This window comes from Sabethes cyaneus, chromosome 1 (assembly GCF_943734655.1).
Source record: "Sabethes cyaneus chromosome 1, idSabCyanKW18_F2, whole genome shotgun sequence".
Classification (NCBI taxonomy): Eukaryota; Metazoa; Arthropoda; class Insecta; order Diptera; family Culicidae; genus Sabethes; species Sabethes cyaneus.
Genome location: NC_071353.1, coordinates 139,217,438 through 139,244,626, shown reverse-complemented (window position 1 = coordinate 139,244,626; position 27,189 = coordinate 139,217,438). Strand labels below are relative to the sequence as shown.

General features: G+C 41.6%; 1 protein-coding gene across 1 annotated transcript in view; it reads right to left on the bottom strand.

Moving 5' to 3' along the window:
* The window catches only part of LOC128733111 (pituitary homeobox homolog Ptx1), an 89,235-nt gene that overhangs the window by 20,203 nt on the left and 41,843 nt on the right, over window positions 1–27,189 (bottom strand). Inside the window, exon 3 of the mRNA XM_053826726.1 lies at window positions 25,264–25,562. Coding sequence (XP_053682701.1) covers window positions 25,264–25,562 — 299 coding nt within the window. The remainder of the gene's footprint in view (window positions 1–25,263; window positions 25,563–27,189) is intronic.

Below are 27,189 nucleotides of genomic sequence, written 5' to 3'. Positions count from 1 at the left end.
TTATAAAGATTTTAATGCGGAATAACGATAACGATTAAGCTTTATAGTGGTCATATGGTATATGCCCATTGTCAAGAAGAACGAGTCATATTTAATACTTATAGCTGACTATTTAACTCGAGTAAAATTATATGTAAGCCCGCATCATAGATCTCTGTGTATTGTCATTGGGGGCATGAAATAAAGAGAGAAGGAGGAAGGAGCGTCAAATATAGCAAGCTCCCACCTAGCGCCTCCACGCAGATCTAAGTGAAATGATGACGATCGATGGCCTTACCTTGAAATGCTTCATGTACTTACTGGAGCAGCTAAGCTAGGAGGTGCGAACTAGAGCGCCTGTTCTCCAGGTGAGGGGCGGCTCACACAACGTCTGTCTAGGAACGGGCGGCTGAATAAGAAATGCTGTATCCCGCAAGCTATACCTAAGATGACAGACCCTTCAGTGGGATGTAGGGATCGCAACCCCGGTGAGGTAGTATACCGAAAAACTCAACTTTCACGAACAACGAAGGAAGAAATTCAGGACGGAACAATCGGTATAGGACACGGCAAGGAACAAGGAAACGATTAAGGGATAACGATTGGAAACTTGGTACCTGGAATGTCCGAACTCTCTACGAACCGGCACGGGCTGGCTTGCTTGCTCGAGAGCTGCATCAACTCGGAGTGGAGATCGGTGCAATTCAGGAAGTTCAGTGGCCAAATTCCGGAGAAAGGGAGTTCCGTGCAGTAGACCCTATTGCGGGCACTTCTTTCAAGTACCATATCTACTACAGTGGCGGCTAAAAAGCAGAACATGGAATCGGTTTCGTAGTGTTGTGAAAACAAAAGCAAGGAGTTATCCGGTGGAGTCGCGTCCATATATGCGTGTTGAGAATTATGGCAAAATTCTTCAACTACAGCCTAAGCTACTTACACGCACCGACAAATGATAAATCCGATGATGCTAAGGACGAGTTTTACGACAGGCTTGAGAACATCTATGGAGAGTGCCCAAAACACGACGTGAAAATCATCATCGAAGATGCAAATGCGCAGATCGGGAGGGAGGAATTCTTCCGTCCAGTCATTGGAAAACATAGCCTTCACCTGTCGACCAATGATAACGGTCTGAGTCTCATAAATTTTGCCGCTGCTAGTGGAATGGCCATCTGTAGCAGCTACTTTCCACGTTTGAATATTCGGAAACACACCTAGAGGCATCCAAATGGAGACTCTAGCTCTCAGATTGATCATGTCTTGATTGACGGTCGACACTTTTCGGATGTTATCGATGTGCGGTCTTTTCGGGGACCAAATATCAACTCTGACCACTATCTCGTAGTGAGTAAGATTCGCGCAAGGCTGTCGAACACGGCGAAAGCTCGCACTGAGAAGACGCTGCGTTTCAACATCCAACGGTTAACGGCAGACGGCGTAGCAGTGGAGTACGCCAGGAAAGCTTGACCAACGAATCGCAGAACAGCAGGTAGGAGATGATATAAATGGGCTGTGGAGGAACATCCATGGTGCCATCGAAACAGCTGCGAGAGAGGTGGTAGGCACGACGCGTGGAAGACAGCGTAACAGCCGGTTTGATGCCGAACACCAGAGAGTGACAGATGAAAAGAACCAGGCCAGGAGTCGCATGCTCACTGCGGCAACACGTCAAAACAGAGAGCGGAACAGAGACTAGAGCTGTGGAAAAAAGAATCCATCGTCTAAAGAAACGCGAGTACGAGAAGCACGTGCTTGCCGGCGCAGAGGAGCGATACGCCAGCAACAACACACGGAGTTTCTATGAAACGGTGAGATGCAGGAATTTTGCCATGCCTGTGATGTGCAATGATAGTGCTGGCAGCCTGCTTACCGACATAACGGGTGGTAGCTGTCAGGTGGAAGGAGCACTTCCAGACACCGTTGAATGGAGAGTTAAACGGCTGCTGGGAAGCACGGTATCCCGACTAAATTTCTAAAAGCGGGGAGCGAGCGGCTGGTCGAAGTAATCCACCGGATCATTGTCGGGATCTGGGAGGAAGAACAAATGCCGGAGGAGTGGTTAGATGGCCTCATTTGCCCAATTTTCAAAAAGGGATATCGACTGGAGTGTAAAAACTATCTAGGAATTACATCACTCAATTCTGCCTACAAGGTGCTTTCCCGTATCCTGTTCTGCAGGCTGAGACCGTTAGCGGAGTCCTTCGTCGGCGAGTACCAAGCTGGTTTTCGTGAGGAGCGCTCCACGATAGATCAGATGTTTACTCTGCGTCAGTTGCTAGACAAGTTCTGGGAGTACAACTTGCAGACACACCATCTGTTTGTGGACTTTAAAGCGGCGTACGATTCAGTCAAACAAAATGAGCTGTGGCAGATAATGCTAGAACATGGTTTTCCGACGAAACTAATTACTCTGATTCGTGCGACGCTGGACGGATCCAAATCATGCGTTAGAATAGCGGGTGAGACCTCAGCTGCTTTCGTGACGTTGGATGGACTGAAGCAAGGGGATCCACTCTCTAATCTACTATTCAACAATACCTTGGAAGGTGCATTACGAAGGGCACATGTGGAAAAGAATGGAACTATCATCACGAAATGTCACATGCTTCTTGGTTTTGCGATTGTCGTCGATATCAACGGAATCAACCGTAGAGCAGTGGAAGAGGCCTTCAGGTCCTTTAAAAGGGAAGCGGCGAGATTGGGACTTACCATTAACACCGCCAAAACGAAGTACATGGTTGCTGGCAGGGAACGTGGAAGACCAAGTGATATTGGTTCCGAGGTGGAGTTAGATGAGGAACGATATGAAGTTGTGGAGGAATTTATATACCTTAGTATACTCGTTACATGTGACAATGATGTAAGCTGCGAATTGAAACGCCGCGAATCGGGCTTTCTACGGTTTACGGAGCCAGCTGAAGTCCTGTAGTTTGCAAATTCGCAAAAAACTGGCACTCTACAGAACATTAATCCTCCCGGTGGCCCTTTACGGACACGAATCATGGACGCTAAAGGATCGACGAGTGCTTGGGGTTTTTGAGCGTAAAATTCTGCGATCTATACTTGGTGGCAGAATGGAAGATGAGGTGTGGCGCAGATGCATGAATCACGAGCTGTACCAAGTATACAAATATGCTGATATAGTGAAGGTAGTGCAATGTGGCAGGCTGCATTGGGCTGGACACGTGACCAGAATACCCGATGAAAGAGTAGCCAAAACTATTTTCAGCAGAAAACCAGGAAGAGGCCGTATACTCCGAGGCAGACCCCGCACCCGGTGGGTGTGTGCTTTCGAGGACGATGCACGTTCAGCTGGTGTTCGTGGGGATTGGAGAATAGCAGCCCAGGACCGATGGTACTGGAAGACCATAATTCGTCCGGCACAGGATCGGTAACGGACCGTTGCGACTAACGTAAAGAAAGTATTGTCATTAGGGGCTCCGTAGCCGCAAGGTGCAGCATCAGCATCTTTGGTTCGAGCAGCACGTTCCTCAGATGCTGATGCTGAACCTTGCGGCTACGAAGGTCCTGTGCCAAACGAATTATGGTCTTCCAGTACCGTCGGTCCTGCCGGGCTGCCGTTCTGCAATCCCCACGAACACCAGCTGAACGTGCATCATCTTCGACAGCCGCAAGGTTCCCGAGTCTGCTTTGACAAGCGAGTGGTCGTGGGTTCGAATATTAGTAGGACTAGTCCAGTCGACGTCAAGTATGGGTTTATTCTCACTGGGACTTTAGCATGGGTTTATTCTCAGGCCCCTCATTACACTTCCTTCCCATAAAGCACTCTTGACAGCATTCTTCAATAAGCATACCGCTCATTCAATGAAATGCAGGTTATACAGCAAAAACCCGGGCAATATCACAATGGATCAACGATACTGATCGCAGTGATGGGTCCATACAGGAAAAAAATTGTCTTTGATGGTTTCGAGTATCCCTATTCTTATAAATTCGTTTTACTCAGAGAGAATAACGTAAGAGTCATTTCATCTAAAAGCCAAGTTATTCAATTTTTGAATCATGTTATGTTTTCACTTACCACATGTTGCATATAACATTTGATAGAAAAGTCCTTTAAATCACAATGCATTATCGCCAGCACGACGAAAGACTTGAATGTAATACTATTTTTAATTCAGGCTTCGCATTTTTATCAGCAAATTTGTTATTTTTGTGTCTCTACGTCACCTTAGCGCATCATAGCGGATAACATTTTTCTTTTGGTTGGTAAGCTAAATCTGGAATGGTTATTTTAGAATTGTGGATAAGATAGGGCCATTGAACACATTTTAAAATGAAAGCACAACTCATTTGAAATCGGAGCAGTTCAGTGCAGACTATCCACCGAAAACACTACAGCTCCATACAACAGCCAAGGATATCTGGGTGGTCATTTTATGGCTACCTCTCCATAAAAGGCTCATTTTCCGCATAGATTACTCCATTACTAAATTATCACAGACCATTCACACAAGCATCAGTCCGCTACAATCGGTTTGACACTCACGCTTTCGGTTATCTTTGGTTTGATAAATATTGAAACACCTACACAGAACGACTTAACGTTTTCAGCTCAATAAATCTCCTGATACTGTCCAGTTTTCCAACTCAGCACTTCACCCATTGGTCACTCCAGTGCAATGGTCCAAGAAGGCAAGAGGAAGGAAGGAGAACTATGATTGCACTAAGTCGTAAAACCCATAAACAAAAGAGTAAAACACTAAAATTGCATGCTGTCGATTCTGTTCGACGCGTCGTCGTAGCCGGACTCTTCTTCAGCTGGAACCAACTCTGGGTCAGCACCCAGAGTCCGGTCCGGTCCGGAGGAAATGACCACTGGGGAAGCGCCGTCCTGCTTTGTTCTAGTGGGAGACTTGTCTTCTGCACCAGCAGGACCGGCAGCGATGTTGGAAAAACTGCAACACCATAAATTTAAGCCGTCGATTGTTTAGTGTTTTACGGCCGCTTGTTGTCGGCACCACCACCACCACCATCGGACCGGCATGGTCAGAACCGTAAAATCTTCCACTGGCTGTTCGAGCGTCCGGTTAAACAATAACAACAACAACAATGACCGACTGCAGTACACTGCAGTGAAAAAGGAATATTTAATTTATCATTCGCTTATAATGGATTCTTTCACCATTCCACCGGAAACGTAACGGCGATGGTTCTCGCTTTTCGCATACTTGGGACTGGAGCAGTTCTACAATCGAACCAGGAATTATCGACCTGGTCGTTCGAGTCCGGCCATTCCGGCCAGGTACAGACCGTTGGTATATCATGCGGCTTACAGGCCACCACGGTCGGTTCTTCATTCACCGTGGTTCTGTGTATGTATGTATGTGCATAGAGAAATGTGTGCATTATTGTCTATCTCCTGAACGGGTTTACTTCCTCCTTCAACCGCAGCGCAGCAGCAGCAGCAGCGGCAGCCAACCAACAGTGAGTGTGTTGAGAGGCTTTTCCCCGCTGTTTTCCAGACCAGCGAAAACGTAAATACGTCGTGCCCGGATTACGGCCAACAATATATTGCATTCATAAAACCAATGTTTTATGCCGCTTTCACTTCCTTTGTGTTTGTCGAGTCGAGTCACTTTCAAGCTGCCACTTCCGAACCCCAACCGGTGCGGGAGCGATGCTCGGGGCACTGCTAATAGCTTGTTTTCTATGATATCCAGTGTTTGTGGAGACTAAAAATATAGCGTCATTGAATTCAATCGGGAATAGTGTTCGGTCGTTGACCTCGGTTGCATGTAAGCCAATGAACTGCTGCGCTCGTAATCATATGGCACTGAATTTTATGGCTTGTTGCTGCACCACAACAAACTATTGTTGTCGAGCCAAAGGGAAACGGCGCAGGTTCAAGTGCACAGCAGATTAACGAACGGATTTTATTCCACATACTAAATCCTCGCTGGAGTGTACTTGCGAGCGAGCCTGGAAAATCCCTTTTCAGTCTGTCACTTGATGTCGATGGTCTACTAATCCTTGGCATCTCCATCACAAACAATGCCGCGATGATGGGTTGGGACACGGTTTCGTCGGTTGACCCCGTAGCAGTTACCAATCAGTTGCAAGTTCATATGCACTCACAACACTACTTATTTTAACAGGTGTTGCTCCCCTGTTGGCCACTTTGAAAGTACGATTGAAAGGTTAAACTAGTCACGTAGACCTGCCACAAAGCAGGAAATGAGTCTCAAGTGTTTTTCCCCTCCCGCTTCGGTCGGCCGGCACTGCCAGTGCACTGCAGAGGACTGATAACCGGGAAGTTATGCTTGCGCGAGGCATTCGCGACTGTTTGGTTGTGCTGACACACCCCTGCCTGGGCGGACGAAATAATAATTACCAAGTTCAAGTGTGTCCGTTTGCCGAGTGGTTACTGAGGGATTTTCGCGATGGGATTTAATCACGGGAATGCAACGGAACACTAATCCTTGATGTTTGCGTTTGAGTTGGATAGTAGCAACTGTTACATTGTTGCTGCCGGTTGTGTTGACACTTGACCAGCTGAGACCAGCAAAGGATTGGAGTAAAATGGCAACCCAAACATGAGAAACGAATTTAGCCTTCAATTCGGCCGTAGAAAAGAAAATTTAGGAAATATCATATGATAAATATATAAAGGTTTCCTAAACGGCAACTTTTTTGTAAACTGTTCGGCCCCTTGTCAAACTGTTTCGAGGTATTAAAAGTGTAATTCTAATTCTTTTCAACCAAATTTCATCCATCCAAGTACAAAAGTTTCAATACTTTAAGATCTCCCGTCAGCACTGGCCCATTTTAACCAACATTACTCCTCTCCATGGCTGTTTTACCATTTTTCTATCGTCAGTTTTCTATTGTCTAGTTGAATTTTTGTCGTTCTTTCATCTATTCTCGTCGTATTTAAATCGTTTCTTTGTCTTCTTTCTGCTACCGTTTCGCCCTTTAGTTTCGTCGTTTTATTTGTAGCGTTTTAATACCTTTTTGACATTCTTCATCGCCTTGGTAAAATTTTCACTAAAGTTCTGTTAGTTGGCTTCTCATCGTCTATTCGTCACTTTTGCATCGCCCTTTTTTGCGTCACGTTTTTTCATCGAATTTTCATCGTCTTTTCATCGCCTTCTTATCACCTTTTGTTCTACTTTTGACGTAGGATTACGTCTTACCGCAAGGTGTTATTCCAAAATTTAGATTCTAGTTATCGTCACGAAAATATGAAAGATTTTCAATGCTAATAACTCTGCCAACTATGAATGAATTTTCATAGTTTTGATACCGATCGACTGATAATAGGTGTAGCAATTATGTGATTTTTATTTTAATTTTAGTTTTCAATCACTAAGTAATGAAAATTGACAAAAGTGACAAAGGGAAATTTCACCATATTTTTTTGGGATCCCTAGCTTCACAGGTAGGAACACACAATTAAATATACCATTAGTTTATTGTGATTTCGATTAACTTGCTTTTAGAAAAAAAAAGTGACAAAGTTTTCTCGTCCCAATAGGTCAAAGACTGTTTACGACGATCAAACCGACAAAAAGTGACAAAATGCCCTCGTCCCAAAAAGAATTCTTGCAACCACGATTAAACCTGAACTAATTTGCTGTCTCCGTTGGGGAAGTACACCAGAAAACTTTCTTGTCCCAACAGGTAGAAGATTCTTTACGACGATTATTCACAGGCCAATTTGATGTCTGTGTTAAGGAAGTGCACTACAGCTGTAGTGTTTGCCATTTTATTGGAAGAGAAGTAAAAAGAGAATGCATTGTGTTGTGGCAAGGATGTGCTACTGATAAAAAAGGGATCGAATTGGTAAAATGTCTTCAACGTGGGAAGGGTTGGTAACAAAAACGATCTAGGATTTCCGTAAGGTAACAGGACAGCAGCAGTTATGTTCTTGATGTTGTTAAATTATTTTAAATGTGCATTTTTGCCAAGACAACTATGATGTTTTGCAACTATGAGGTTTGGTTTGAGTATATTTATGCATCAAGGCTCAAAACGCTGCGATTTAAGTCCACTAATCCAATGCATGCTATGATCGTTTTGTGAAATATTTCGAAAAATATCAACTGAAGGTTGTTTACTTGTTACTTACTGGACTGTAAACAATGAGTTTGGAAGATATAAATCACTGGCTAATTTATATCCTTTTTCTTCTGAACTATTTCAACCATACCGAACCATATCCACACAAATCTCGTTTTATGTCCACTATTGGGGAGACGTAAAATAATCAGTTATAAAAAGAAGACGGTAGTTCAAATTTTGGACGTAAAACGAGATGACGTTAATTCAAATTTTTGACGTAAAAAATGTGGACGTTAATTCAAATTTTGGACGTAAAAAAAAAGTTATTTCAAATTTTTTAAAACCACCCAATGATTTTTATTGTTAGTTTATAGTCACTTTAACCAGCGGTCATTCGTGGTCCTCGGCGTGAATGCTCACCACTTCCCCGGGACTGACCCCTTTAATGATTTTTGATGACGTTAATTCAAATTTCGGACGTAAAAAAGTGGACGGTAATTCAAATTTTAGACGTAAAACGAGAGGACGTTCATTCGAAATTTGGACGTAAAGAAAGAGGAAGTTAATTCAAATTTTGGGCGTAAAATGAGAGGACGTTAATTCAAATTTCGGGCGTAGAAAAGGTGACGTAAAACGAAATCATGTAAAATGAATAGACGTAGAAAGCGATTCTGGTAACTTTCATTGAACAATGATCGTTCCGAATCATTTTACTTATCAATGGTCGTACCAAGCCATTTTATTCACCAATGGTCATACCGAACAGTTTCATCCATCTATGGTCGTACCGAACTATATGCTTTAATGAACAATGAACAATGATCGTACCGAATCATTTTAATTAGGCCATTACAAATATTTTATAAAGTTTTTGTCCTTCCGATGTTGGGCCACTGAAGAGGGGAAGGGGCGAAAAAAAACACAAAGAGCGAAAAGCAAAAAAAAAGTGTTTTAAGCATGTTAGAATTTCCATTTCTGTTTCGTGCTAGAAATGTTAACTCAACTCTTACACTCATTTTGCGAGTTTTTTAGGCTGTAGAGCACACAGATAATTGATTAATTATCTTTGCCATTATTTTTTGCCACCGATTTTTCAAGCTGGTGACAAAAACCTTAAAAACCGAAAACCGAGTCTCTGACAGGACGTCATAAGAGGCTTATCAGTTACTAAAAACAGGTCCTTGACAGTACGTCATGCTTTCGTAGCAATGGGTTGTATTCTCAGTCACCCCACTGGTCGACTGCTGGACTGCTCGATTGCTCAACTGGTTGACTAGACTGCTCGACTGGACTGGTCGATTAGACTGCTCGATTTGATTGCTCGACTGAATTGTTTGATTCAACTGCTCGGCTCAACTGCTTGATTGGACAGATCGACTTGACTGCTTGACTGAACAGCTCGAGCTGACTACTCGACTTAAGTACTCGATTCGACTGCTTGACTTACTACTTGACCCGACTGCTCGACCTAACTACATGATTGAACTGCTCGACTGAACTGTTCGATTCGACTGCTCGACTCGACTGATCTAATGAGCTGCTTGAATCAACTACTCGATTGGACTATTCGAATCGGCTGCCCGACTCAACTGCTTAACTTGATTGGTCGATTGAACTGCTCGACTAGACTACTCGATTTGATTGCTCGACTCAACGGACAGCTTGACTCAATAGCTCGACTAGACTGCTCGACTTTACTGCTCGATTTAGCCACTCAACCCGACTGCTCGAATCTACTGATTGACTTGACTGTTTGATTCGACAGCTCGACTTAACTGCACGATTCAACTGCTCGACTGGACTACTCGGCTGAACTGGTAGACTCAACTGTTTTTTTTTTGTGTGTGAGTATTATCACTACGACCAGCATTTTGATCTATTGTGATGTTATCCAGGTGTTGTTCCGCACTTCGTTGTTATTGCAGTATCGCTATAGAGTGAGCGAACTGCTTATTATCCGTGCTTAAAGTGTCGGTGTGTTTTCACCCCGTTTTCCCTCTACGCTTTTTACTACTTTTCAACCAACTTAGCGCTAGAGCCAGGAAGTGCGGAGACTAGTTATAATTTGTCCTTGGACAAGAGGCTTCATTCGCACCTCGAGCAAGTATCATTCTTATAACCAGTCCCGGCTAAAGGCTTCATGGTCGGTAAAGCAGAGTTCAGCACAGAGTGAGGGTGTGTATGTGTGTATGTATGTGTTCCTTACTACTTATGCATTACCAATCTCGTTCCTAGAACCAGGATGGGGAACAAGCTATAATTTGCCCTTGAACAAGAGGCTTCATTCGCACCTCAAGCAAGTACCACTCTTATAACTTGCCCTGGCAAGAGGCTTTCATTGTTAGTAAATGCAGAATGCAGCAGGAAGGATGTGGAGGGGCCTGAGAATAAACCCATGCTAAAGTCACTTAACATCGGAACGGCCTGATTCTACTAAGATTCGAACCCATGACCACTCGCTTGTCAAGGCAGACTCGGTAACCTTGCGGCTACAGGGCCCCCCTAGACTCAACTGTTTGACTTAACTGCTCGACTGAGCCGCTTGACCCGACTGATTGACTAAATCATTCGATTCGACTGCTCGACGCAAGGGCTCGACTAGACTACTCGATTCAACTGCTCGACTGGACTACACGACTTAACTACCCGATTAAACTGCTCTACTGAACTGCACGATTTAACTACTCAGCTTAACTGCTCAGCAGTCTAGTCGAGCAGTAAAATCAAGCTGTTCATTCAAGCAGTCCGGTCGAGCAGTTCAGTCGCTCGACCGGACTGCTTGAATGAACAGCTTGATTTTACTGCTCGACTAGACTGCTCGATTTGACTGCTCGACTTGACTGTTCGACTCGACTGCTCGACCCAACTGCTTGACTCGTCTGCTCAACTCGATTGCTTGTCGCAATATCATATGGTCGGTGTTAAATCAGACCGGAGCAAGTCGCAAAATTTTAAAAAATGAGTTAATGATAGCAAACCATCAAGAATTATCTTAGCAACATTTTACTCTAATCAGACTACATACATGTTGCAAACAGCCAGAAGTTTTTATTCAGTTAAATAAAATCCAATACGACCATAAAAACTATTTGTTTCAGTTTCCGGCTATGACTCTTTTATGTACAACATCTTAGAGCTATATTATGCAATATAAGAACTCAAAGAACTAATACAAAGATTAAACATCTACACAAACACTGACCAATGGAATGTATTCGCAGTTTTCGGACCAATGCACAGTGGGATTTTAGACTATTTTTCGTACTTGAAGCATCTATGGTCGTACCGAACCACATTTTTCAATGAACAAAGATCGTACCGAATCATTTCAGTTTATGGCTATAGAAAAATGTTCCGTTTAGCAATGTCAACGTGACACTTTTTCGCCCTTCACCGGTTCCGGCTTTTTAGGTCGATTCTTTCACGTAAACCTGATTATCCTGAGCAACGAATCTGATTAATTTTGTTAAAATCAGTTCTCTTGGAAACGAGAGAGAGAGAGAGAGAGAGAGAGAGAGAGAGATTGATAGAAAGTAAAAAGCAAGAAAGAGTAGGAAGCGAATGAAGAAAAAGAAGATAATGCAAAAAAGCGAATGAAGGATAAGAAGAGATGAAAGAAGAGAAAAAGAATGAAGAAAAGGAATAGAAGAAAGAAGAGAAAGAGAATGAAGATGTGAAAAATGAAAGAGGAAGAGAATCAAGAAGCGGAAGTGCATGAAGAAGAGTAAAATAATGAATAAGAGAAAGACCGCCCAGTTAACTTCGAGGTATGATGCTGGTCTAATAAGCCAGTCGTCTAATGCTCGAATCTCGGCTAGAGTCGGTAGGATCGTTGCACTAGACCCGTAATTGACTTGTATTTGTATTCTATAGCACTTCATCAATCATACATGTCATACATCATACAATCAAACATTCCTTCGTGTCTGGCCAAACTGGTAGTTCAACCGGTAATTGCAGAGAGCGCGGCAGCACATCCGCTTGTTTGTGCGTCACCGAGGTTGACAGTTAGCGCAGTTGCAGCAGCTGTTTTGGCTGTAGTTCTTACGGTGTGCTACAATAGCATTGCCGTTGACGTTGTTCCTGCTGGCGGCATACCGACACCGACACCGACACCGACGGCACTAGCAGTTGTTTGGCTCCGTTGGTCGACAGTCGCGTTGTTGTCCCGCAAAACTGGCAATCCATTCCGGGGCATTGGCTGCGCCACTAAACACACATCCGAAGAGCTACTACAGCCGCAACCGGAGATTGTCTGCTTTCCAAGCGTATGTCTTCGCGTAATCCGGCCAGATTTATTATCTTAATCATGTGAGGATTAACCTTATGCCGTTGAAAGGACTACGCATGTATATTTTAGCATTATGCTATGTTTATTTATACCGTTGGAGAGCAGCTCTTGGCGTGTGCTCTCTAAATAAACTATCGGTGGAGGGGGCAGCTACTGCAGGCATATCTTTCGCCCTGAGGCCATTAGCAGGGGTGATAGTTCACGTTTATGGTCCAGCACATGGAAGTTTTCCTGCAGATAAAATGCTACAAGTTTTTGTTTCACAAAATTATCATATTGTTACAACCTCTCACAAGCACGCATATTGCGAAAATCTCAGTGACTCAACGACTGTCATTACGCATTCCGAAAACATACTTCCCCAAACAAATCTTGGAACAGGGCGGAGAAAGTATGAAAAGTTTCCGTTCGCTGTTACTTCTTGTCACCCCCTGTTTCGCCCCCACTTCAACGGAAGGTATAGGCTGCTCCGGTACGACGCATTGCGGATCCCGGGCGACAGGACAAGACAGAGTTGAGGCCAAACGATGCGTAAAAAGCATAAATTAAAAACTTCTCCAACCACGTGGCTGGCTGGCTGGCGTCGTTGGTTGAAGGTAGATATAAATTATCTCCGCACTGCCAGGCCAGCAACAATGGCTGACAACGGTCGAGTGCGCGCGCGGTAATGGCGCCGCACTGTTGTAGAACGTAGAATGTCACCGTGCGTCGCGTCGCGGCGCCATCGCGCGATTGCCGCCCTTCGTCTACCCGGCTCGGGTAGAAAGTGTTTCGCGTGAGTTGTTCTACAATTAATTGGAGCATCCCACCGCAGCAGCGGCGCACCGGAGCGGAGAGATTGTTGCCTCTGCAGAGGCAAGCAAGGATAATCGTGCGGAAAAAGACATACATCCGTCCGTCCCCGGGCTTTGGCATAGCTGTTTTTCATTTTAATTAGTTTCGCTTTGTTTCGTCAAAAGTTAAGCGTTCAAGACTGGGTCCGGGAAGGGTTTGGTTGTTTAAGGAACCATTCTGAGCTGCAGTTTTTGTTATGTTGATTTGAAATATTTTAAATAATTCATTGAAAAGGAATAAGCTAAAAGAATTCTAACTTTTTATGAATTATAAGTTTTGCCTAGAAAATTGTAATTTTTTCTAGACGATGAGATCGCAGTAAGCATGGGTCTGATCGGACGTGAAAATTTTTTCACTAGTTTTATTTTTGCAAAAAATGGTGGTTTTTTGTGTTTAATACAGTAGGTAACTATCAGGATGGTGGAGCAGGGTTTAGATGAAGTGATGTAAAGTTGTTTTGATTAATTGGACCTGCCGTAGTTGAAGCTCTTGTGATGGTAGGACACAATAGAGAATGTAGCAGAAGTGATACAAAAATATTGGAGTGTGAATAACTATGAGCTGCGTGAAGACAGTGTTGTTAAGAAAACGTTGCTGCATCTGGAATTGCCATTGGAGTAGCTATTCGGTTCCAACTGGGAGAGTGAAAGGGTGCATCATTGGACATACAGAAGATAAGATTTATCATGCAAACTATTTTATATTCATTCAGATGATTAGATACCTATATGTCATAATTTTCCTGAACGTTTTCCTACCGTATTGTGTTATCTTTTAATGCATTGGGAGGACTGTAAGAGGTTCCCGCATCCCGCAGTAGTTTTTCCTAAAAACCATTTTATAGTCGAATGGATATGGCTGTTATACTTCAGTCAAAGTATTGATATTGCTGTGGATGTGGACTGATCTATTTTGGGGAGCTAGCTCATCCAGCAGATTTGCTTCTTAAAGAACCGAAGAACAGCATATTTTTAAATCGGGAATTGTATTTGTCGGTTTTTAGTTTGGATGCTTTGTTTAGTTTCTAGGCGTGTCTCTGGGTCTACAGTTGCTGTGATCAATTGGAATTATTAATTTTTTAATTTTATTTTATATTTATATCTATATTCAATTAAAATTTATAATATTTTAAAATAAATATTACATAGTACCATACATTTTGGTAATTTGAATTAATCTTTGGTTGGGTAGTTGGTATTTTTTATCTATTTTCAGAGAGCGATACAAGGCGCTATAACCTTGGCCAATAGCAGCCGGGCTTTTGGTCTAAATGCCATAAGTTCATCCCCAAGGGTCCGGAGTATCACTTAACCTTTATTAGCAAAGATACTCCCAACGAAACAAATATAAAGTTAATCAGAAACGGTTGGTACGAGACGTCCCCGTTTCTTCTTCCCCTGTTGATTTTGAAATGCATCTATGTATGAATAACTTATTCACACAAGATTTATTTCTTATAATCGTCTTTGCGGCAATACTTCACAGTTGGCCTGGCCGATTAAACATTTGCAATATATCTTTGATATTTTGCAAATGTTAATACAGACAAGAAAATAATTTTAAATATTTCTATGATTAGAAATAATTAAATTATTTCCAGGAATCCTTTATTGTGGCTGTGTTGGTATTAATAAGAATAAGAAATAAGAAAATTGTAATTTTTTCTAGACAAGGCATTTCCTTCACATAAAACACTTCACAAGGCGTTCGGAACAACCGACGCTGGAATAAATCATTTCCAGAGCTCGTATTTTATCCGGCAGCGTACGCTTTCCCTTTGTCCGCTCGTCGTCGTATTTATTACTTGTCGTATTATTTTTGCTTACAGCATACCTACTCTTTGTGCATCTCTAAGAAGCTAAGAAGCGATGGAATACCCGTCGACCCGCCGCCTCCCAGTGGACCAAACTTCGGTCCAGCAGCTAACGGCAGCATCCTAGAGGGCTTGCGTTGCTAGGACAGATGAAGTGAAATGATTTTAATTACTTTTCCAACGAGTACACCTGGAACACATGAATTATGGCTTTCTTCTTGCTGCCCCGGAGTTGCCGGAGATGTGCTTCCTCCCTTGGGGCTCACAGCCATCTTCCTGTTCTTCAAGAAGTGGGATGGAGCTTTAATTGATTAAATTATTATCGGTTAGTAGCCAACACAAGAGCTTGCCATTCGGTTTGCTATTGATACTATGTACGCATGCGGTGGATCAAATTGGTTTTCTGGAAAGGGTTCGGTTCGGTCGACGGCGGCAGAGGTATAGGAAATTTTAATTATTACATTTCTCAGGTGCATTTGACAATGGCTTGAGCTAGCCACACCGGCTTAGTGTTGTCTCACAGATTACCTCTGCCCGGCCACATGTCATTTCGATTTCAGTACTACAATACGTGGTGGGTTGTCTTTGTTAGTGAGCTACGAATATATTAGCAGAAACACTGTCTTGTGAACTACCTGGAGAAGAGAGAAATGATTTATGATTTTCTTGTCGGGTTTAAGCCCCTACATGCACTGGCCACATGATGTCATTTTGTGGTGCAATGTACATATTTGCGCCCAGCCTTCCCGGAGACATTGAAACTGTGAGTAGAAAAGTTTGTTTTCCGATAGTAACAGTTTGCCTCCCTTATCGTAAATTTTCACGTTTCAGCTATTAAAATACAATCTTTTCTTCCATGCGAATTAATTTATGGAAAAATTTCTTATCGTTTGATGCAAATGTATTAATAATTCGTCAAAATTGAATGAGTGACAAGCGTTTGAAATTTGACCATTTTCCACTTTTAGATTTTGATTATACACCCCTATCTTCCTGTAACACGTAGTCCTACGTCAAAATCCTTTCTGCAGCTGCATTGACTGCATAATCAAACTGATAACTGGTTTCTCCTGTTTCCTATTTCTCAGACCGAGACCGTTGCAGGAACCCTTTGTTAGCGAATACCAGTGCCGTTTTCGAGCGGCATGCTCCACCTTGTGATAAATCCGGGAATTCAACTTTCAGATCCACCATCTGTTTATAGACTCCAAAGCGGCGTACGATTCAGTTAAACAAAATATGCAATTGCGGCGGATTTATGCTTGACAATGGTTTTCCAACAAAAGTGTTTAGCTACTGCTACGTGCTACCCTTGATGGTTCAAAATCAAGCGTCAAGATGCGTTGGAAGGAACTGGAAGGCGTTGAATTCAACGGGTGGGCGTGTAGAGAAGTGATACCATCATCAGCGAATCTCACATGCTCGTAGGTTTTGCGAACAAAACTACGAGGCTTCGAGGCAGACTGCGTACCCGTTGGGTGAACGCTGTTAACGGAGATGCTAGAGCTAGAGCAGCGGGTGATAGAAGCGATTCATGTGTGGCTACCCGAGATCGACAAGTGTAGAGATGGCTCTTGAAATCGGCACAATAAACAATACAATAAACACCCCAAGCAACAATGTGAGTTTTATTGTACTTTTATGGTGGTTTTCATGACCAATTTTGGTATTGAATACCATCCTTGCCACAACACAATACATTCTCTTTTCAGAATTCTTTCAATGAAATGGCACACATGAGCATCACAGATGTGAACATATAGAATCATATTCAACCGAACAGTACAGCTATAGTACACTTTCCTAACACAGAAAACAGAAAACAGAAAATAAAATAAATAAATAAATATATAACACTGATATAAAATCAGCCTATCGCCGTAAAGAACCTTCGCAATGTTGGGTTAAGTAGGATTTGTCATTTTTTGGCGCACTTCTCTACATAGTCATAAAATTGGTATAGATTTAAGCGTCGCGTCGTACGAAAAAACCTCCAAACTGTTAATACGGGAGATTTTGTTACTTTTTATGACGCACTTCTCAAGCACAGACATCAAATTTGTCTGGGTTGAATCGGGGTAAACAATTTTTGACCTGTTGGGACGAGGAGACGTTTTTTTGTTCTTAACCCTCTAACGGGCAACATCGTAAAAACGATGCAATCAAGGTAATAACTATTTTATCATGAAAGTATACTCAAAAAAAAACCTTAAGTTCTGATTTTCATGCGAAAATAATTATCTGGAGGAGCGCTAGGTTACAAAAAGTCCAATTTCTCTTTTTCGTTTTTCATGTCTAACGCTCTACCCAGATATTTTTTCAATTCAAATACATTACAAAATTGAAATAAAGCATGAAATTTACTCATAGAAAAATTTTAAGGTCAATCATTTTGTTCTAGATATCTTTTTTCTCCAAAAGTAAAAAAGGGAATATTCGCGCATTAATTATTTTCGAAATTTTTCGGAATTTTTGTTTTTGAAAGATGACAACTTTTGAATGCATAGTCATAATGTTGTGATATTAATATCAAAATGTCAAGAAATCTATTCTGAACACATTTTGCGTATTGTCAATTCAAAACAAATTTCGTATGCAACTCTGGAGCACCAAAAGCGAAGGCCGTCTACAGACGGTCTTACCCGTTAGAGGGTTAAAGGATCGAAATGACAGTAAACACTTGCACAGATGGCGCATTTAACAGTCGTCCTTACCTGTGAAGCAAGACGATAACGAAGAAAATGTATGGGGAAATATAACCTTGACAATTTTCGTTAATTTTCACTATTTAATGACTAAAAAGAAAGAGCGTTAATAAAACGCAGAAGGGTCTGTGTCTCCGGGCTATGAGGACTATGAATGTACACACCTGTAGGTACAGTTCCTTCCCTTAAGATTGATACTACTGACCTTTGTATATTTAATATTTATATACATGCTGAATCTTGCACTGCTGACTACTTAGAAAGTTGCGGTCTTCGGGAAGGTTGCTCAAATGACTTCCATCTTCAAGATGGCATGGGAAATAGCGCAGAACTGATTCACTACGTGGCGCTAGTGTCAATGTAAAATGCTTAAACAGGCTGTTTCTCGCGCTGCTGACTATCTAGAAAGTTGTGGTCTTCGGGAAGGTTGCTCGAATGACTACCACCTTCAACCCAAGTAGCACACGTTGTCACAATTGAGTCGCAGCGGCTGATATGCGACAAATTTAAATGTAAAACTTCGGTTACAGTAACCTAAAATATAACAGTTGTGCAACCGAAATAGCGCAACTTATGTAACTAAATATGGTTACATTAACAGTTACTCAATAACCAATATGTAACATGTATAGTTACAAAATGGTTACTATTGAAGTTACACATAAACTGTAAATTGACTTTCAACTGGTGGCAAATTAGTTATCTTGAAACTTTTATTGCATAGCGAAAACAATGCAGCAGGTTTATTATTTCAATCCATTGCTGTCAGCGTCAAGCAGTAAATTTAACTGTTGAATATAGAAGAGTATATAAATTTCGCTTGTTATTTCAACACAAATTTTAATGCAGTTTCAAATTTATGGTGAAATGCATGATTCTAGCTTTGAAAAATTCACGCGCTCTGATTTAATGTAGCTTTTCGTTACTTACTTCTTTGAAAAATTGATTTTTTTGTAAAACAAATATGTACAAATATAAAAATTTTAATTTTAATTTTCTGATTTTTTATATTTATTCTTAGCAATAATGAATTAGTGAAGCATTCACCTAGAAATCATTAAAAAACAAATTGTTTTCGCTATCACTTAGTAAAATTCATAGCCATTTTGCCTTTGGTTTTCTACTACACCATCGTCCTTGAAGTTTTGTATCGTTTTCGGCATATTGCATGAAATGATATGAAGCAGACATTGTTCATAGATATTGGGAAAAGGTGTTTTTAGTGATTGTTGTGAAAAGAAAATGTTAAGTTAATATCAAAGAATAGTTTGAGTTTGAATAATACAGTTTACCAGCAGTGTTAATCATAGAAGGTTACATTTCAGTTACATTCTAGTTGCACGTAACCTTAGCCTTCGACCTGGTTACCTGGTATATTGAATCTGTTGTGGTCACTTATTTCTTATGTCATCATTTCTAAGTTACACTGTAACCTATTTTCATTGCCGGTTTCGTTTCGATGTAACTTGATCGTTTTGACGTTTGAGAATAATCAAAATTTGTTTACTTAATACCAATGTCTGTGCGGAGAAGATTCCAAGTACCATCAATTAAGTAAATAAACGCATTGACAAGAGCATTTTACAACCCGTGTACCAATTGTTTATCTTTACCATTAGTAAAATTCTTGAGATCTAGTTTTTGCTTAATCCGTTGTGTTTACAAGGAACAGTGAACAAGCTGTTGCGAAAATGTTACTAGCCGACTTTTTTTGACTTCGTAACTGCTCGTAACGGAAAATTAACTGTTTTGCGACCAGCAAGTTGATGACAGTTTGGAAAGAGGCTTCATTTGTGTCACTTGATAACTATTTGGTAACTCGTAACTGAAAGGTGACTGTTTTGCGACGACCAAGTTGTTGACAGCTCGAAAAAATGGTTTCAATTTGGTCATTTGGTAACTACCTGGTAACTTTTTGAGATTTTTGTCACTAGAAAACTAAAAAGTAACTATTTTTAATTTTATGTAACCTAACTCGTTACAAGTATCCTAAATGTAACTACTGTGCAACCTTTTTGTATTTTTTTATTTTTATAATTAGTTACAAGTGCTACTTGGGAAGATGGCATGGGAAATAATGCAGAATTGACTCAACGGACGCCGCTAGTGTATTTGTGATTTTTTTGTGTTTCCCATAACTCATGATTTTGGTAATGTACAAGAAGTTGCTTTCTTTGGAAAGCTTGTTTAAGTGACAGTGGTTATTTTTATTTAACTAGATAGATAGTCAGCAGCGTAAGATACAGCCTGTCTAAGCATATCACACGTACACTAGCGCCACGTTGTGAGTCAGTTCTGAGCTATTGTCCATGCCATCTTGGAGGTGTCAGTCATTTGAGTAACATTCCCGAAGACCCCAACTTTCTAGATAGTCAGCAGCGTAAGAAACAGCCTGTATAAACGAATCACATAGATACTAGCGCCACATAGTGAGTCAGTTCTGTGCTAGTTTTTATGCCATCTTGAAGGTGGTAGTCTTTTGAGCAACCTTCCCGAAGACCGCAACTTTGTAGATAGTCAGCAGCACAAGATATAGCATGTATAAGAGTATTGCATATACGCTAGCGTCATGTAGTGAGACAATTCGGCAATAATATAATCCAATGAAACCCGTTGATGTACTGAACAACTCTGTCGAAAACACCACCTTCTATTGGTCAGGATCGCGAATTATTCCATGTTGGAACCAATTAAGTCGATTCCCATATACTACGTAGACTCCAATAAGGACGTTCAACCGCGTGAATGGAATCACTCGAGACGAGTAAAATGAGTTGGTACGATCATTGTTCAAAGAAGCATATGGTTCGGTACGACCATAGATGGATGAAATGGTTCGGTGCGACGATTGGTGTATAAATTGACCTTAGACAAACCAAATGTTTCGGTACCTTTATTGTTGAATAAAATAAAGTAAGTTTTGTAATTTGATTTTTAAAAATATTTAAAATGAAAATTGTTTTATTTCTGTTAATAACAGCGATGGCCGAATAAAACGCAAACAGTAAACCGAAACGTAATCAACAAAGTATAATATTGCATCAATCAAAATCAATCTGAGCTCATGCACTAATAAGCGCCGTGACTAAAACCAAATCATTGTTGAATTAAGTGTATGGTTCGGTACGACCACAGATGGAAGAAACGATAGAAGACGCAGCCCAAGTCGACACAATATACACAGATGATCTCAAAGCTGCTTTTGACCGCATTGACCACCATATTTTGCTTCGAAAACTAAGCCGCTTAGGAGCTTCTGGTGGCTTCGGCTGCTGGCTTCAGACTTACCTAACAAATCGACAACTCTCAGTTAAATTGGGCTCTACTGAGTCTTACTGCTTTTGCACTAGATCTGGAGTCCCGCAAGGAAGCAACCTAGGCCCATTACTGTTCATAATATTTTTAATGACGTCCGTTCGGTGATCCCATCGGACTGCAAGCTACTATACGCTGATGATCTAAAGATGTTTCTCTCTGTACGATCTGTTGAGGACTGCAAACTATTACAAGGCTTTATCAACTAGTTTACAAAATGGTGTCGTTTAATCAACCTGACCATCAGTACTTCCAAATGCTCAGTCACTTTTGTCTTGAGCGGGTCAAAGTTATTAAGGACCTAGGAGTGGAGCTGGATACTAGAATGACCTTCAACAACCATTACTCAGACATTATTTCAAAGGCGAATCATAATCTGGGTTTTATCATGCGCGTGGCTAAAGATTTCCGCGATCCATATTGTTTGCGAGCTCTTAACTTTTCCCTAGTACGCTCCATTCTTGAGACTGCTCTTGTGGTATGGAGTCCGTTCACGGACATCTGGTTAACAAGAATCGAAGCAGTGCAACGCAGATTCATTAGGCACGCATTAAGACATCTCCCGTGGTCAGACCATCAAAATCTCCCGCCCTATGTGGACCGTTGTAAACTGCTGAATGTGGAAACCCTTTGTAAAAGGAGAAACCTATCCAGAGCCGTCTTCGTTGCCCAACTTTGGAAATGGGAGGTCGACGCTCCAGAGCTTCTACGTATGATTGATGTGAATGTTATGCCTCGACCGCTTAGATCTCGAGGATGAACCAATTCATGCGAAGTGTTGTTTATTTAATGAGGTGTATGAACATTTTGACTTTACAAAATCGACGAATACTTTTAAGAATAGGATAAGAAATAGTGTCACTTTTATGTCTCTATGTTTGATTAAGTTTGTGTACCAATGTTTCTTACGTTATTTCAAAAGATAAAGGGTTTTTATGCCGATTTGAGCATGGGATTTAATCACAACTCAAATCGGCTTTTCCCATCCACAGTTTAAATCTTCATTTAGACATTAGTTCCGATGAAGTAAGATAATAAATAAATAAATAAATAAATAAATATGGATCGGTAAGATCATAGATGAATGAAATGGTTTGATACGCCTCGGTAAAAAAAGTTTATTGTCAAAAAGGCTGGTTTATTCAGTATGATGGTACTTGATTATGAAGTAATTTTACTAAGCTATTCATTTATTTAGACTTTTGATAGATAAAATCATTGATCCATTTAAAGGGGAAACCGAAAATGGCTCAAAGATGGCTAGATAAATGACTACCGTTCGATGCATGTATTGTTTTGTGCCCACAAAATGCATCTGTATTGGCAGAGCACGCTCTCGTCACGTAATGAGAGCTTCCAGTGCTGTTATAATGTTTATAGTTATAATTTAAAACTTGTCATATAGAACATTACGTGTTCATAAAACGTATAATCTGGAATTAGTTAATAGATATTTGGTTGCGCACATATTTCGTTGCACCAGCGATTTCCAAAAAAAAACAGCACCGCGGTCTCAAAGTTTCGCACATCATTGAGCTTTCAAAGAGCTTTCAGTTTTTGCCGCAACGATGAGCTTTGAGGGAAGTAAATAAACGAACAGCTGACCAGGAATGAAAGACTGGCTTTCAATGCAAACGGATTAATTAACCATCCTATTGATTAAAATTATGTAGGAAGCGGCACAACATGTGTCGATAACCCAACCTAACGCGTCGCTATCCTTGAGAAGTGGATTTTGCGGTCTCCTTTTGTCCAGCGCCTCTATGGTTCAAAGGTACAAGTACCAGCGAACCACATGCCCTGGCGGGTGTTGTGGGTTCGAATCCGGTTGTAATCTCAGATTACAGCTTGGTTCGACTCATGCACCTTCCAGTATTGGACAAAAGGTAGGAGTCAAAATGACTACTTGTCAAGCATAGCTACCAATACCCCCCCCCACCTTCCTTTCCGCTCTTCCTCACCTTCACCAAAAATTTTCATTTCTTTCCCTACCGTCCCTTCATCAATTGTAGAACCATCGTTTCAAAAAATATTAATATATATGTATGACCGCATTTCAAGGTCAAGACTAAAAACTTGAGATTAGTCCATCCTATTGATCCTATGCATTATTCAGTGCTGCTGCAAATCTTAAAGTGAATCTGAATGTCTTGATAAAGAAAACAAACCATATTTCGGAATGTTCGTAGTCGGTGCGGTTGGCTGCGGATCAGCTGTGTTTATGTTTGCAAGCTCAGCTATTTGACATATATTACCAATACTAATGCAACATTCAAATAAACGTTCAAGTTTTTAACGAATACATGAGATGTACAGTACAGTGTTTATCGCTCTAACAGAATAACGTTAGCCACTTTCGGTTTCACCTTAAAGAGATTTTTAAGCTGCATTGGATTCTAGAAAACTGCCAATGTATTTAAGAGCCCTCAATAATGCATAACAATTGCGTTTGCCTTTTCTCCGCATTCAGTATGCCAGGATGCAAATTTGTAAGCCAAGATGCAAATTTGAGACTGTGATATTGAAAAGAGAGACACAGAAGAAAATTCACTAGTATCATCTCGTCAGAATCACAAGGCAGAGAATCCTGCCGGTCCAGAAAGATACAATAAAGCTTGTGAGTTCCACATTACTGGAATGACAAAAACAGCAGTCACGTGAAATCAACATTCCTCTTAGACTTACCCTACCAGTCGAATCATCCTCAATGCCAAAAAACCCGGAAGCATTTCAGGAACGTAAGAACTTATTATCTTCATTGAGTCGGCGATAATCATCAGCGATAATCAAAGCTTTGAACGTATCCATTTTTACCGAATCCAGCAACACATTAGACGCTATAAATTCGGCCTTTGCATCAAGATCCCAAATAACTGCCGATAGAACTACTTACAGACATATCATCGGTTAGTTTATTTTAAGGCGGTGCACGATTCAGCCAAGCGACATGGCCTGTTGCAGATAATTCACGAACACGGTTGAATGACGTGATTGGTCTCGTAGATGCGTCCAAATCAAGCGTCAGAATAGCGGGTGAAAGCAACGTCGCTTTCATGACATTTTATCTAATCTAGTTTTAAATATCTCATGGCATCAACCGCAGAGCGGTGGAAGAAGCTTTAGGGTTTTTTAATTTCAATATTTTTCATCTGGTCAGCAAAACCTCCAAGGGTATTCAATTCAATGGAATAGGCTATAAACATATTTTCTTATTTATAAAAGGATTCACGATATCAAAGAAACATTAAAACTAACGCACAAACAGTTTATTTAAAGAATGGAAGTCACCCATTGTGCAAAAACACTCACCCTGAATGTCGCCGTTGCTGTCCAAGTATTGAAATAAGACATAACTTTACATCACCCCTTATTCAATCGATTCGATTCCCGGAGTGCTAAAATATCGACGTGGCGAGAGCAACAATGGCAAATATATATCCACACCCACACACACAGTCAAACAAAACAAATCTGCATATACATTACGTCGTCGGGGATCCACCGCGCCCCCTGCTGCGCGGGCGCATAATCCGCTCAACCCCGGGGGCGAATTTTTCAATCAAAATAATAGCCCATTCCTACCGGCAGCCGAACAACCGCTGCCCGTTTGCCTTGTTTCGAATGTGGCAACACCGATCTAGTCTAGGCTGGATAGTCTACGATAGACTGGGGTCTTCCTTCCCGAATCCCCTAGTGCGAGCGAATCATTCTCGACCGGTTCGGAAAAGTCGGGAAAATGACACATAAAATTACAATTTTATCACCATCAACAAATACCTCGGATGTGGCGCGGCGGTGAACCCACCCCGATCCGATCCGGGAAGGAAACCCGGACCGACCAAATTTAGTGGGTTCAATAATGCACTGTACGAAACTGTTTGGCCATAAGGCGATGTAATTCTTTAGCTAATACTGCGTTGAAACCGATCCCAACAAGGGGAAACGTTCCGAAAGGGTTCGTCTTTTTGTTCAGTGCAAAACCAAGAATGAACTCAAAATATGCTACTTCTTTTGTAGCCGGGATTCGATAATAATCATCATCCTAATAAAACTATTATGCACAGAGCAAACGTTTGTCATCCCGTTCTTCCCACCCCACCCCACCCCGCTCTGGCGGCTGGGTTGCGGATGTCGACGACAAAAGGGGTTCGCATCGTGTTTTCATCATCACCATCGGATCGGAGGAAAAGTTATGAATAACAATATGTACTGCGCAACATTGGCCAAAAAAGGAAACGAGAGGCGGAGAAGCTGTCGGGCGCTGCTTTAATAAACCATGAAAGTGTGTGCTTTGTACTCACCCTAACTCGGGCCTCGGTCAGGTTCGTCCACATGGCGATTTCCTCCCGGGTCGACATGTCCGGATAGCGGTTCCTGCTGAAGGTCTGCTCCAGTTCGTGCAACTGCTGCGAGGTGAAGTGTGTCCGCTGGCGGCGCTGCCGTTTGTTTTTCTTGTCGTTTTTGGTGCCCCCCTGCTCGTTGCCACCGGGCCCGCTGCCGTCCTGCGATATCGTCGCGCCCGGTGCACTGCCGTTGTCCTCGTGGGACAGGCCGCTGCTGATGTTTTCCGTTTTCACCGACGTCGGATCGACACGTGTGACTGCGGGAAGAGAAAACCGGAGAAGGGAAATCAATTAAAACTTTGTCAATCAATAGTTGGGAAAGTTTGAATATGCTTTTTCCGGTTCAAGGGAAACACTTCGGTGTGCAGTTCTGCTGGAGAGTAATGCAAATTTACCGTGCCACCGAAGGGTCTTTGTGCTATGCTGCCACAATAGAATTATTGGTGTGATCTTTGACAAACTGGAAAATGGAATAACACAAATTTGGCACGACCGTTATGCAATGTGCAATTCACCATTGATTCAACCTCAATTAGTTCCACAAAATAGCTCAACGACTTCCTCCGTCAGCCGATCGGCATTCGGCAGCAATGATGAATCGAAACAAATATACCCAATTAGGGGCAATTCATCAAATCCCCCAAGCACCTGAATACGCATATATTTGACTAAATAATCAGTTCATCAAATCATCGATTGCCTGCGAGTCTGGCGGCGAATGATCGAAACCCTTCTTCGAGGAATCTCGCGATAAGCGGAAACCAATAGCACAATCATCAGAAAAAATTCAACTGTTTCGCCATCCCGTCCAGTCAATGGTCACTGTCATCCATTATACAATTCAGCTGTCATCATCGGTTTGGCTCCCCTTCCTCCTCTTGGTGTTATCTGTTTTTCCTCCGGCCGACGACGACGTGGTGGCTCGGTGGCGGGTGGTGAAAGAAGAATGTTTACAATTTAACTTACGCGTATGGTTTATGCTGGGAGACCTGTAGTACGGTACGACATACGACCGTACACTTCTGTCCAGTCCCAGTGATTGATCTCCATCGGAGTTTGAATTCGGCCAGTGACAGTACAATCATGCATTCACCTGTCTTCGATTGATACACAGTAAGAGTGGCTCGATAGACTGAGCGAGGGTCAGTTTAGGTGCGTTACTTGCCAAAAATAAAAACCATATTCCGAATTACTAAACGATTGAAACAGCCAACCAATTTTTTTTCCAGTTTTGTTCGAATGGCCTAACTGCATAACCTTACTCAAAATGCAATGTGCAGCCAGCGCAGTAGTGGCAGACAAGATACACACTCGTGACAGAGTTAGCCATACAGCGCACTTCAGATAAGGTTCTGTAAACAACTGTAAACAGTACTCGTAACATCTGTAACACGCTTCCGAGCCCAGAGGAAGGGCAGAGGAAACTCTGTGCTTGTAGATAAGAACGATTTGACACGGTTGCATTGGTTGGGTTGCGCGATGACACGTTTATAGAGCTAGGTTTTCTGCAGCGAAATGCTAAACCTGTGATGACGAAATGAAACATTTTTAATCTACTTTTCCATTTGTGAGTGACCTTTTAAAATTTATTTCAACTTTTTTGGTTTAAGGTATCTTTGTTGCCATTTTGTTACTACATATATTTTAAGTTGTTGCTGCGACGTTGCAGTGACGAAATATATTGAACATTCTATTAAACAAAACTTGTTTTAAAAATCTTTTTGGTCATTGATGACATGAAATGGCATCCAAATTCATCACCATAAACTGCACTGCAATGTTTTAAATTAAGTATTTTAGTTTTAAACGACAACGATAATTTTTACTGCACTGTAGCTTCTAAATTGCCAAGTGAAACACCGCAAGAGGCCCCTTACGAGCGAG